This window comes from Cydia pomonella, chromosome 11 (genome assembly GCF_033807575.1).
Source record: "Cydia pomonella isolate Wapato2018A chromosome 11, ilCydPomo1, whole genome shotgun sequence".
In the NCBI taxonomy this organism is placed as follows: domain Eukaryota; kingdom Metazoa; phylum Arthropoda; class Insecta; order Lepidoptera; family Tortricidae; genus Cydia; species Cydia pomonella.
The window spans coordinates 11884764-11899526 of NC_084713.1; the positions used below are offsets into that span (position 1 = coordinate 11884764).

The following is a 14763-nucleotide window of genomic DNA, read 5'->3' on the forward strand; positions in this document are numbered from 1 at the left end:
ATGACACTTTATTTCTTCATTGACGTGGCGGCGAAAAGGTTAAATGTTTACCACCAATGTCGTATAAAAATGTTACACAAATGTAGCATAATAAGGGTTGACATTTTTTTATAATAATAATTTAAAAGCGCACGTTGCGCTGAATAGAAACCGCAGTTTAAATTCGTATTATTCATCTCGAGGGGTTTGTCCGGATTTTGTAATTTCCCAAAGTGGTTTTAAACTGACAAAAGCCTCAATAATCAATTCTCGCGGGCGCGTCTAAGAAAATGTTAAGTGAGGAATAAAAAATAAATGTAGCGGATTCATTTAATCAATCTTGCCTTCCTGGTTAAGAATAAATACAGGATGGGGAAAATAAGAGTGATATCTTTGTTTTTAAATATTAACTATACAGAGTATTGATTTAGTAACCTGCAATAATTTACTGGCTGAATATATAGGTCATACTGAGCAACTTTTACTATGGGACCAACCCTGAAATCGTAAAAAAATAACTCTCCCATAGAAAATGTCAAGGTCAGACAGTCAAAATGTATGAAACAGTAATTTTTTCGCGATTTCGGCGTTGGTCCCATAGTATATGTTGCTCATTATGACCTATATATTCTCCCCGTAAATTATTGCAGGTGACTAAATGAACACCCTGTATTAAGTGCATCATCGCAACTGCCAAAGAGTATATCCCCCGAGGCTTCAGAAGAACATACATAACCGGCTGAACTACGGAAAGCGAAAAACTTTACCAACGCGACTTACTACAATCACTGGATGTTGAGCGGAAGAATAAATGGGTAGCTACAGTTGAACAACTAAATTTCAAAATATCAAGCAGAAAAGCGTGGAGGTTGCTCAATAAACTAACAGGTAAAACTGGGTCAAAAACTGACAATGTTACCCAGGAGATGACAGACTGCATAGCGAATCGCATCGTAGATACATCAAGAGGAGACTATGCCGCTACTAAAAATATTAAGAAGCATGTCAAGAAACTTAAACTAAACTTCATAAGTATAGCACTAAGTGCAAAGCAGTTTGGAACATAATAAAAAACTATACCACTCCCGACTTCCATTAGATCTGTGGAAAAACTTATCGTAGACAATAACCATATTGAAGACCCACAAAAAATTGCAGAATGTTTCAATCATTATTTCATAAACTCTGTGGTTAATAATGTAAGAACAAAAAATTGCAATGACATTGACGTTTCTAATTGTGATTCTACAATTTATTTGAACCCGTTAAGTCCAAACGAGCTAATAAAAGTTATTAAAACCCTCAAAAACTCAAAAGCAGTGGGTTATGATGGCATAAGGACAGACATTATAAAACAAAGTATGTTTCTTATTGCAGAGCCGCTTACTCATGTGCTTAATCTATCATTAATGCAAGGTAGTTTTCCTGAAATTCTTAAGAAATCCGTGGTGAAACCCCTCTATAAAAAGGGCGATAGAAGCGAAATGAGTAACTATAGACCAGTGACACTCATTCCGATCTTCTCTAAAATATACGAAAAAATTATGTATAATAGGTTAATACAATTTTTTGAAAGTAAGAATGTGTTAGACGACCAGCAACATGGTTTTCGGAAATCTAGATGTACCTCTTTGGCAACGTTTAAGCTAATGAAAAGCGTATTAACAGCTATAGATGAGCATATACCAGTTACAGTCCTATTTATGGATATGAGTAAGGCGTTTGATTTTGTGAGTCATGAGCGGTTATTAACCAAAGTATATAGGTATGGTATTCGTGGCCCAGCTCTTGACTGGATTAGAGACTACCTCACTGATCGATGCCAATGTGTGGAGACGCTCAAATATTGTCCTAAATCTAAAAATTTAGCATCATATAAATCTACGTATGTTAAAAATAACTATGGCGTACCACAGGGAAGCATATTAGGACCGTTACTTTTCTTGCTATATATTAATGATTTGCCAAAATATCTGTCTCAGGAATGCATCTTATTCGCAGACGACACTTCCATTATAATCAAATGTAAAGATATATCTAGATATAATGATGATATAAATAGGACATTGGCAGAAACAATTAAATGGTTACATATGAATAATTTAAAAGTAAATTTAAATAAGACAAATTATATGCAATTCCATACTGACCGGGGTAACTCACAAAATCTTAGCATATTTTCCGAAAACGATCCTATTGAAGAAGTCCATCATACAAGGTTTCTTGGTATAATAATTGATTGTTACTGTAACTGGCAGAAGCAGGTGGATAATGTCTGTTCCAGAATAAGTAGTGTTATATATGCACTAAGGAGAATAGCTAGAACTGTCTCTATACAAGCAGCATTAGTTGCATATCATGGGTACGTAGACTCAATTCTCCGCTACGGTGTAGTTTTATGGGGAAATAGTACAGAGAGAGACCAGGTATTCCTTGTGCAAAAACGCTGCATTAGAGCAATTTTTGGGATGGAACAATTGGACTCATGTCGTCCAATTTTTATTGATAATGGTATTCTCACCTTCCCTTGTCTGTACATTTTGGAAGCTTCACTATTCGTGCACAAGTATAAAACCCAATTTATGGAAATACAACAGCTACGACCCCGTCAAGTCCGGGAGCAATACAAGCACAAACTATATAAGCCCGCGGTCAAGCTAGCACTTTCCTCTAAAAATGCGTACTGTATGTGTATTGCCATTTATAATAAGTTACCGGACATGTTTAAGGAATGTGGTTTTAATAAATTTAAGAATTTAATTAAACAATGGCTATTACAAAAATGTTATTATAGTATAAAAGACTTTCTAAATGATACTTAATGTTTAATAATTTCAAAATGTATGACATGTTAATTTAATTTTAATATAATTTAATTTATTTATGTTAGTTATAGAATTAAATTATTTCAAATCGATGTTATATAATGTGATTGTGTGTGTGTGTGTGTGTGTGTGTGTGTGTGTGTGTGTGTGTATCGTCTAAAATGTATGTACGCCTGAAAAGGTAGAGTTTGGTGAGACTACTAGAGTAGCAATTTTAGCTAATATTTGTAACCCATTCTCCACATGCATTAATAAATTATTTCATTTCATTTCATTTATTTCATTAAAGAATCCCTCCAAATAGACGAAAGTCTCTCCAGGTCATTTTCAATCGAAGAGACATGTACCGTTATTAAGCAGCTTGCTTTGGGTAAAGCAGTAGGGCAGGATGGTGTCTATAATGAATTTATCAAGAACCGCGGCCCTAGGTGTGTAAAATGGTTAGCAGCTTTCTTTTCAGACATACTATTTAGAAACAAATTACCACCAGCCTTTAATTTCGCCAAAGTAATTGCCGTCCTCAAACCCGAAAGTCGGCTAGTGACGCGAAAGGCTACAGGTCAATTGCCTTACTTAGCTGCGAGTATAAGTTGTTGGAGAAGCTACTGACAAACACTCATACTCATAGATAATGTGGTTCCTGTGGAGCAAGCGGGGTTCAGAAGCGGTCGTAATTACGTTGACCAGGTACTGTCTCTTACGTCACATATTGAAGTGGGGTTCCAAAATCAACTGAAAACTGTAGCCGTCTTCCTGGACCTATCCGTAGCTTACCACACCGTGTGGCGACATAGGTTGCTCCTTAAAATAATGAAGGCCGTACCTTGCAGACGGATCACGAACATAATAAATAATATGCTCAGCAATCGGAAGTTCGTTGTACATCTAAGGGGCAAGCAAAACCGCGTTAGAAAACTATAAATGGCCTCCCCCAAGGTTCAACACTGTCGCCGCTGCTGTTCAACTTCTACACACATGACCTCCCAAGCACGGCGAAAATTTATGTATGCTGATGATATCGCTCTTACATACCAAAGAGCATATAATAACTACGTTTTAAGAGACGGGAACATACTACATACTAGCGAGCATACGGGGGCATACTAGCGAGTGGAATCAGTTTGTTTCGCAAATCATTACCAAAATGTACGACAAAGAACTGACTCGCTCTTTACTCTGATCACGGTTCACTATTTTCGATTTTTTCACTAAATATAAAAGAAATTGCACGAAGTATCCGAAAAAAACATTGAAGCCTTCATAACAAACAAAACAATTAGGCTGACAGTTGACTTGATGTAAACTTGACAGAATAAATAGCACTGACGATGACGTTTTCTTTTTCTTCGTTGGCAAAAATTTGCGCACAAATAGGTACAAAGCTTTTTTGTTCCTAGTTGCGTCAGCCTTTTTTTTTTTTTTTTTTTTTTTCTTGGGGGGAAAATGCATTCCGCATACCACCCGGGTGCGGGGGGTGACCCGAGTGGTTATGTGGGACTCCCGTCTAGGCTAATGAGGCCGACGGTATACCCACTAAAAACCCCCCATATGCCATCTCGCCGCCTTATTGGTGGGGTTACAGGAACGCTCGCGCACTCATCCGCCACCCCACCGGCGGCAGCCGCCCGCGAGCGGCTCCTTCGCAAATGCCCGAAGGCCCTTCACGCTAGGCGCGCCAGATGGTTCGACGCGCCTTCCTCCTCGGCCTCCGTCCTGCAGTGTAGCGGACCCCCCCGAGCCCGCCACAAGGAGGCCACGGACGCCAGAAAACTCCCAGCGCCCGGCGGCAGATGAGGTCCATGGTTCTGCCGCAAACCACAACTCGGCTGCAGAGGACAGGGAGAACGGCACACCGTAACACCGACACTCCTCTTCCTCTGCAGCCCCACCAACGCCGCTACCGCGAAACGGCCCCGCCAAGGTCGCAGGGGATAGGGAGAGTGGCGCATCGTGATACCATCACGCCTCTTCCCCTGCGATCCCACCTCGGCCGTCGAGGATAGGGAGAACGGCTCACCGCAATACCGACACTCCTCTTCCTCGACGGTCCACCTCCAACGCGTCACAAGCGGACTCACCAAGCCCACTTGGAGCGTCCTCCTCGGGCCAGCCCGCACCTCAAACAGGCCGGCCCTGGCTGCCTCTTCGCTTCACCGTGGGTGACCAAGCCACGGCTACTAAGCCCCTCCACCATGACAAGGTGGGCAACCCGCGGGGGGTAGTTGCGTCAGCCTGTTACATACCAGCACAAATTGTTTAAGGTTTCCGAAGGGCAACTTACAAAGGACTTAGAGATCATGAATAACTTCCTCAAAACGTGGAGATTAGTACCAAACGCTAGTAAAACTGAAGTATCGACTTTCCACCTAAATAACCATATGGCCACATACTGCCCTAAGATCGATATCGACGGTAGAGTGCTAGGATACAATCGACAACCTAAGTATCTTGGTATCACCCTTGATCGCTCGCTCACCTACGGATGTCATCTAAGCAAGTTGAATAAAAAATTGGTAACACGCAACAATATTTTACACAAACTTACAGGCACGTCTTGGGGAGCTAGCGCGAAAGTACTGCGTACAAGTGGGCTTAGTCTGGTGTATTCAGTAGGAGATTATTGCACCCCGATGTGGCCGAACAGTGCCCACACAGATAATATCGATGTCCAGTTACATAAAATGATGCGCTGCATATCTGGCACGATAAAGTCGATTCCCGTGACATGGCTGCCAACTCTAAGCCACATATCTCCTCCACATCTTAGAAGACAACAGGCATTACTTAGTGGAACAAGCTAGCAACCCAAACCTACCAGTTTACAAGGAGTTTCTGTGTCCGCCTCGCCATCGACTGAAATCCCGACATCCGCCCTACCAGACAGCACTACTTCTCATGAAACAGCCGTTCTATATAAAAGCAAAATGGAAGGACGAATGGAAGGCAATTCCGCCTAGGGCAGACGTTGCAACATATGACCCCACCCAAAAGCCATCTGGCTTCTCAGCCTCCAGACGGGATTGGTGCCAGTTCAACAGGCTTAGAACAGAACATGGACTCTGCAGGGACTACAAACATGTTTAAGTGTGGCTGGAGAAATTCATCGGCGTGTGATTGCTGAGCTCCTGTGCAGTCTATAAAACATATTATCTATGACTGTCCTAAGAGATGTGTATTCTTTTGCAACCAGAGTTTCCCACAGTATATATTTTCAACTAAGAAATACAATCATGATATAAAATAATTATAAGAATGAATAATAATAAAAAACCTATAAGTAAACTAAAACTAAAATATGACTAAATTAAAAATATGCTTACTACAAATATTACTTGAAATTAGATTGATTGAAGAAGATAGAAGTCTTTATTCAAATTACTGTACCATTTTGCGCAGGTTATATATTGGTTAACGTGTACCTATCGTAGGTATGATATTGTATTCGTAAAGTCGCCATCAGATATATCGGACCGGCCAAGGTGCTCACAAATATCTGAACACGCCTCTACTGTCAAGGCGTTAGAGTGCGTGTTCAGATATTTTTGAGCACCTTGGCTCCGATATATCTGATGGCGACTGTACCTATGCCATTTCTATCAATAACTAAGTATTTCGTTGTATTGACGCTAGCCTACAATCAGAACAATTTCCTAACTTATTAATGGATCACATAATTTATTTATTGAACCAATACGCGTAATAGGCGGTTTCGTTTCATCATAGCCTCTTTATGAGGAAACAAAATCGCGTTTCTACTTAAATATTCATGCTTCGATTAATACAAATCGCAGTAGCGCCTATTTGATGTTCGAATATCCAAAAGGCCTATGTTATGGCGCAGCAATTGAGACTAATAAATACTAGCGACCCGCCCCGGCTTCCCATGGGTAGTGTCATATTTCAACCAATTCGACGACCTGTCGGGCCTAGAGGGTAGTGACCCTGCCTATGAAGCCGATGGTCCCGGGTTCAAATCCTGGTAAGGGCATTTATTCGTGTGATGTTCCTGACTCATGGATGGTTTCTATGTATTTAAGTATTTATAAATATGTATGTATTATATATATCGTTGTCTAAGTACCCGCAACACAAGCCTTATTGAGCTTACCGTGGGACTTAGTCAATATGTGTAATAATGTCCTATAATATATATATATTTATTTGCATAAACCTTAACAAATTATACACCTAAACCACCCTCAAGAATCACTTGAGTTCATCGCGAATATAATACAGACACACAGACGCGGCGGGGGCTTTGTTTTATAAGGTGTAGTGACGAACACATTCCACATAGAAGTCGTAAATTAAACGGACCCTACCTCTTTCGTTAGTACTTCCTACTACCCTAGATTTACCCCCCTTTTGGGATGATTCTCAGGTTAAACGGCATCCTATATGTTAAGTCTCATGAACCCTCCACCGAAAAGCCGTTTCCCTAGCCCTTTGTGCATGATTGAGTGACCACGCCACGTGAAAACATCCAAACATCTAAATACACAAGTATGACCAATAGCATCCCGGGTGAAATCTCGTAAAGAGGTTAAGGATAATATGTTATGAACCCACGTGGACGTAAGCTGCCGCTCCGTTGGTGGGTTGAGGAACTGCAGCCAACCAAACACAGTGATTTCCATATTTGTAAACAAGTTTATTTTTTCAGGTCCTATGTTTAAACTTTCCTTTTGACACACACATTAACAAAGTTGGCCAAAATGGGGCACAATTGCTTTTTAATATAAATATATTTAACATCTTTAATTCTATACTTTGGTGTATTCCTGGCGTCTTGTTACCAACCTAAATAACAAGTCTAGGTACTTTTTTACATTTTAAGGGCCTGATTCACAATATCCAAGTAAAGTCCTGATAAGCTATACTACTTGCCACTTATCTGACGAATAAATTATCGTTGACGTTTCATAATATTGAGTTCAAATAAGCTTAACTGGTAGATAAGGTGCTAAGTTTTGTAGGAAGTTTTATATGGCAGTTAATTTATTTATTAATTAGCTACCTATCCTATACTTTACTTGGACATTGTGAAACAGGCCCTAAGAATATGATCTAAAAATCATACATTACATTTGTGCTTTATATTTAATATTTACATTTTTAAAATTATTTCATATTGTTTGGTGACGCCTTCCAAACTTTTGTTTATCCATGGTACCTACTCTTTTTCCTGTTTGACTTTACAGTTGTGAGATAAATGAATACGACAAACGCTTTCCAAACTGAGGGGGTCTAGCCAAGATGCCAATCGATGGCGCTACGACAGCGAAATGCTGCCTGTCTCCATCACTCTTAAATGTACCTCGTTCCGTTGTTCCTTCTACTCGCCTCAGCTATGAAATAATAAATCAAGTCTATATTTTAGAGCGGGCTACAAAATAAATCAGAATCATGACCGTTTTGCGCCGCGTTTCAAACAAATGTGTAGTTGCGAGACTCGATTATTATCCATATTAGATTGGATTTATATTTATTTATCACCGAATGCAGGCCCAGTTTAGGTATCGCTGCATTCGCAACGCATGTGATTATAAATTATTGCACACGTTTCCGGAGTGATAAATTAATAGCATAGCAATGATAACCCCCTACTAGTTTAGTGCTCTTTGGAGAGTTACGGGAGTGCTGGATATTTATCATTTTCATATTTTGAGAGATGAGCTTTCGAAACCGTTTTGGATCGCTTGCGGTCTCGTGAAAATTTGTTTAAGGCGGGCGGGACTTATTGCATTGCACGCAACGCACATGAATCATGGTCCCTCAAAATTGCTTGAACGTGCGTACCTAGTATGGCTTTGCGTTGGTGTGGGAGGGTCGGTATTATTTAAAATACGAAACGAAATTTACTGTTAAGGTGAGATTCGGTCTTCGACTGTAGCAGTGTTCCTATTATGACGGTACTGTTGCAACATTGACGCGGGAAATACTATTTACTTGTACTCGTACTGTCAGTTTCCTTGATAAAATGAGTGACAGATTGTATTTAAATATATTATGTTCTTATTGCGAAAGTAATGCGGCAACGATATCAATGCAATTTATCAAGGATATTGAGTGACATTGCAGCTGCAGTGGTAATTTAATATGTAGTAAATTACTATACAAGTGCGAAAAATAGGAATAGTGGGATCGGTCGTGTTTTAATTTATCTTCACTCGTTGCAAATTGCCTACTCGCTGCGCTGCGCTGCTACAACGTTGTACAATATCTATGGTCATTTAAAATTTAATAGTAATATGCTAATTATCACACTAGTGCGGTAAAGTAGCACCATATGTACTATAATAGTATTTTATAGTATTACATTTACAGTCGAACATTTAAAGGGCCATATGTACTGTAAAACGTTGTACGATACATGTGCGAATAGGTAATTCGCAACTCGTGCCGATTAAAAACACTCCCTTCGGTCGTGTTTTAATTTATCGCCACTCGTTTCAAATTTCCTATTTGTCGCACTTGTATCGTAATGTACTATTATGCAACCGTTGTATAAGAAGGGTTAAAAAAGGCGAGTGGCATGAATTGTAAAGATATACGTGACGAGCATTTTTTGATCTACTTTTATAACGTTGCATACAATACTTTTCCTACGAGTCAACAAAAATAATACTTTAAACTAGTAGAATCATATAGGTAAACAACCCAAAAGTATACAGCCAGCATACCTTCTTACGCGCCCGGCCCGCCCCGGCCCGGCTGGTCAGCGACACTTCTCGTAACTCATGACTCTCATGAGGCCCTGGTACTGTACTTGCTCTTTGCAAAATTAAATTTTTGGACGGTTTTTTCTCGATTTTGGCCACAGTAGCCTATGGAGTAACAAGCATCGCTAAGCAGTCTTCGTAGTCAATGGGTGTTGCTATATTACGGGTGTCACATGCGTGTTTCTGACTTATAAAATAATAGGGTTATTTCCAATTTTTTGAAACGCTTGTAATACGTTCTATATTAACCAAACGTTGCCCTAACATTTAACTTTTAACCTTATCCCCGAGGTAGAAAGGTGTTCGTACCAAACTAGAGAAAATGTACTCAATCCGCCTAGGTATACATTCGTGACACGCACACATTGAATCCTTCCGCCATTGCAGTGTCACAGCTGGTCGTCAGTTGCGCGGTCTCTGTCAAATCGTTCCTCTACGTTTTAACCCATGCTTTCGCGCCCAAAACGCTCTTTGAAAATTATATGACGTCACAGTTTACGGTTTGACACATAACTATGTACATACCAAGGAGTAAAGTAAGTATATAGGTACATACACACGTAACACCTCCCGCTGTCTATTCTCAGTATAAAATTTGATACTCAAGCTGTAGCCATTTAGGTGGTGGGCAAGCTGTGTATGCGTGCGTGTGGGTTTTTTTTTTAACTAACTAATAAAATATGTTTTCTGTAATAATTGAGTTTTTATATATCATAAAGTATTCATTATCCATTAGTATTTCACATTGTCCATTAGCACAGACAACAGGGGACCTAATCGGCCTAGTTGTTTAAAAAACCCTCACTAAATAAATAAAGATTTAAAAAAAAAAACGTGGGGCCTACCGCAAAAGCCGAAAATCGCATATTGTGGGGATCTTTCTCTTTTACTCTTACTAAGACGTAATTAGAATGGCAGAAAAATGCCCGCAATGACGAACTTTGATTTTCGCAGTTATAGCCCAGTGTCAAACCGTGTCAAACGTCATCAGAATCTTCAATGTCGTTATTAGAGGTCCACTAAAGGTAGTTTAACATGTTCTTATAATCCATAAGAATTTATTGGGATAGGTACTATTCTGCCCTATGATTTGTAGATGGAAACAACCCTATTGTTTCTATTATGCAACCAAATGAATATTTTGTAAGTTGGCAGCAATGCACTTATTTTGAAACTTATTGATTATGATATTGTTAGGTTGGTACCCATAAATCGCAGGAAAGTTATAGCGATTCAAAAGCACAAGTGTTGTTATGAGGAATAGACATTATATAGACTTTTCTTCAAACCTTTTATGTATGTTCTTATATTCGTGGTCATGAATGTATAAATGACAGATAACGTAGAGGAGTAGGAAAAATAATTAAATCCTCTTGGGCTTAAGAAGTGCGCCTTCGTAGAAGTAAATCGTAGTTACGTTAGATATTTGGCCTGAACTAATATTATAAAAAGCGAAAGTAACTTTGTCTGTTACTTCTTCACGCGTAAACCCCTGAACCGAATTAGTTTTATCAATCATCATCATCATTGTACGCATATTCCTCGCGTTGTCCCGGCATTTTGCCACGGCTCATGGGAACCAGGGGTCCGCTTGGCAACTAATCCTAAGAATTGGCGGAAACACTAGTTTTTACGAAAGGGACTGCCAACTCTTTACCCAAAACTAGGCCTTATTGGGATTATTCGGTTTCCTCACGATGTTTTCCTTCACTAAAAAGTGACTAGTAAAAAATTAAATATCAAATGATATTTCGTACATAAGTACCGAAAATTTAATTGGTACGATCATGGTTTGATTCCATGACCTCCGGATTGCAAGTCGCACGCTCTTATAAATTGTGTCATTCACGAAGACGCGTGCCTTGACTTGTATCTGACGATTTGACAAATCAGCGCGTCATCGTGGATGACACGAACTACATATACACCGTGTTTTTATTGAATTCCGTTAACTTCGGGGTATCGGTAAGTACGTTTAAGGAAACTATATGGCATAGTAATCTCTCAAAAAAAAAAAAACTTTTTTATTTTTTTAAATATTTTTATTTTTATAAAAAGTAATTAAATGGTGCATACAGTGTTGTTGTAATATGGGCATTACATTTAACTCAACGAAACAATTGAAAACTGTGACAAATCAATGACATTTTGAACATCAATCGTCCGATATAGTATTTACGTTTAGTAGCAAATGTTTCAACTTATAGTTAACACTAATCAATATGTAAACAAGCCCTAAGCCAAGTGTACACGCTCGTAAGGGCCTTATAAGATAAAAATTAAATATTGATTATCTCCGAAATGGAGTTAATTAGAATACCGGTGTCTTTAAGAAAGTTACTTAATTTAAGCGCAGGGATGCACCCTTGAAATTATCGGAAATAAAAAAAACACGGTGTACACGGCTAGGCCATTTGATTTTCTCCTAGGCCACCAGCCCTTCTCCCGAAGACAAAGAATCTAGTTTAATATAAATTAGTAAAACAGTTACTACTACCGCTTGTGTATATATCAAAAAAAAAAAAATTGCCCGTGCAATGGCTTGAAATATGAATGTTCTTTCTGAATTAAACAAACAAAAATATTTTTTACAGGGCCCAACAAGCATGCTGGCCACGACTGAACAGACCTAGAAAAGGATTTAGCGTTAATTTTGTACCTCTATTATATTATATTCCCTTTTGCCAAATAAAATTGTTAACTAATATTATAGCTCCGACGCTCCGAAGTAAATTTAGAGATTCCAATAAATGTTGTGTCAAAAAGATTATTTCACGTATTGTTGTCGGGTGACAAACAAACCTCAGTAAATATACTTTTATGAAAAAAGATTGTTGGATGAAATGTTTTCATAGTCTGGAAAGTTTCGCTTTTTAACGATAGACCGCCTAATAATCAGAGGCCGAAATTCTCGTGGTATTTTTGAATTGCCCCAGGGACTTTTATCGACTACCGATATATGTACATATATCGATATAAAGTAGAACACAACAGGCGGTCTTATATCGCTAAGGAGCGATTTCTTCTAGAAAACTTTCGAGTACTTAGTTGAAAATGTGCTTTTAAGTTATTAATATGTTGTGTTCTTTTATCGATATAGATATATCGGAAGTCGATACATGAGAAGTCCATATGACAGTTCAAAAATGCCACGAGAATTCCAGCCTCTGCTAATAATACAGCAATTTATAGGACATTGCTGTATTATTTATACCAATTTTTTTTTTTCAAAGTGTGAATAAGAATGTTTGTATTGTAAAGGCTAAAATTAGTGACATATAAAACAGTGTCATCAAAGAAGTGTACATATGTACAATTCTCGTAATTCTTTTACCTGAACTTGTGCTATAAAAACATTCCTTCTTGCCAAAACTTCCAAGTATACAAAAAAATCAGAATGATTTTATTTTAAGTGTGCGAGAGATACAAATGGACGTACATTTTTATTACAATTAATTGCGATTATTTTGTTCTAAAATACACGAATTGTAAGTAAATTAATTATTGGAAACGGGTAGTGAAGGCTGTATAATTTACATATACCTTGAAATATATCAAGTTAACTTTTTACGAAATTATTATTTTCGTAAAATTCTGTATCATTTGCAGGTAAAACAAATTTGATTAATTAAACAAAACCAGCACTTTCTGTAATCAAGTTTTCATTGAAAAACAAAAATAAATTGTTTTCCTTGAAACTGTTTCATTTTCTTAATTCTTTGAAATCAGTGCCCGGCATCAGTTTTCTATGCTAGCTGATATTTCAATGCTTAGAAATATGACTCAGTCATGAAGGAGTAGGTAGCTCAGTTGGTAGAGCGATGGGCTGGTATCCTGGAGTTCCGGAGTTCGAGTCTCGCCCGAGATAGTGAATTTTTCCACTTTTCATTTATTTCTAAGCAGTGTAGTCTAAGGTTTGCAGACGTTTCTGCATAAAACAAAATTAATTTAGCTGATATTTGATATGCATTCATACATAGATAACTCGTTAACTCCCTAGTCGTAAACTTTTAACAACTGACGTGTTTTCCATTTCGATTTTCAATCAGAGGTCCAATCTGTGTATTCGTAAGCGAAACAGGCGTCGGCAGAATGTAGAAAATAAACGTAAACGCGGGATTCGTCTGCCGTGAAGAGCAACAAATCATCCGCGTCTGTATTTATGGAACTGTAAGGTTTGTTAAGGCTTTTATTTAACGATTTTTATATATGTTTTAAGCAGAAAACCTAGTAGTAGTTTGCTACGTTGTTATAGGTTAAAAAAAACTGTGTTAAAACCTTTATGGCTCAGTTTCATTGGTCGATTACTCTGTCGATATAAATCGTGCGGGGACTTCCCACAGGCGGTAATAACGATTAGTGAAACTCATTAGTCGAGAGTTCGGTCGATAATCGAATACAGCATGCTGGTGACTCCTCGCAGGCGATAAGGTAGTATAACGACTAGTGGAACTCATAATGGCATGCGCTTTGGAAATCTTCCGCACCCCGCACGCGGACACTATCGACCAATGAAACTGAGCTATTATAGGGACAGAAATCGCAAAATATCGCATTATGATAAGTTTTATGCAAATCACACACGAGATTTTTTTTTCAGAAATACAGAGCATGGATTTTTTATTTTATTTTATTTTTATTGCATATTAATCATGTGGTACATAACAGGTATTACATTAGGGCAAGTTCACACATGAACCTTGTTAGGGCACAGCAAGTATATCTTAAACTACACTAAAACTAGGAGGTGCATGCACATAAGTACATAAAATTAAAATAGGTACTTATGTTCATACTTATGTTCAAGGCATAAAATTAAAAGATAACATTTGATATTTTATTATTATTTTAATATAATAGTTGCGATGATTTCTATGGTCACTTACAAATTTCACATAATTCTTTACCATAGAGATTTTTTCAAATGTAAAAGACAGATGCCATAAATAAAATCTGAATTTATTAAGTGACCTCCGATATTCACCGAATAGGGTTAACCGGTTGAAGTATTTAGCATAGATTTTCCTGTCGATCCCTAGAATTGTGTCGATTCGATACACATCCTGCAAACGTCAAATCAAATTGTACCAAATAAAAACGTAGGTAAATAAAGCTAATGTTGATATGAAAGATATCAGCCGACAACTAATGTGTTTCGTGGTGTATTTACGATAGAATGGTTAAGCTGTAAATGATGACCGAATCGTTGACATATAAACGGTTCTAATGGCGTCTGC

General features: G+C 38.1%; 1 protein-coding gene across 2 annotated transcripts in view; it reads left to right on the plus strand.

Moving 5' to 3' along the window:
* Positions 1-13224, plus strand: part of LOC133522844 (uncharacterized) — a 30685-nt gene extending 17461 nt beyond the window's left edge. For both annotated transcript variants that reach the window (XM_061858306.1, XM_061858307.1), the window contains one exon: positions 12121-13224. In XM_061858306.1, coding sequence (XP_061714290.1) covers positions 12121-12149 — 29 coding nt within the window. In that variant the 3' untranslated portion in view covers positions 12150-13224. The remainder of the gene's footprint in view (positions 1-12120) is intronic.
* Positions 13225-14763: the final 1539 nt, after the last annotated feature.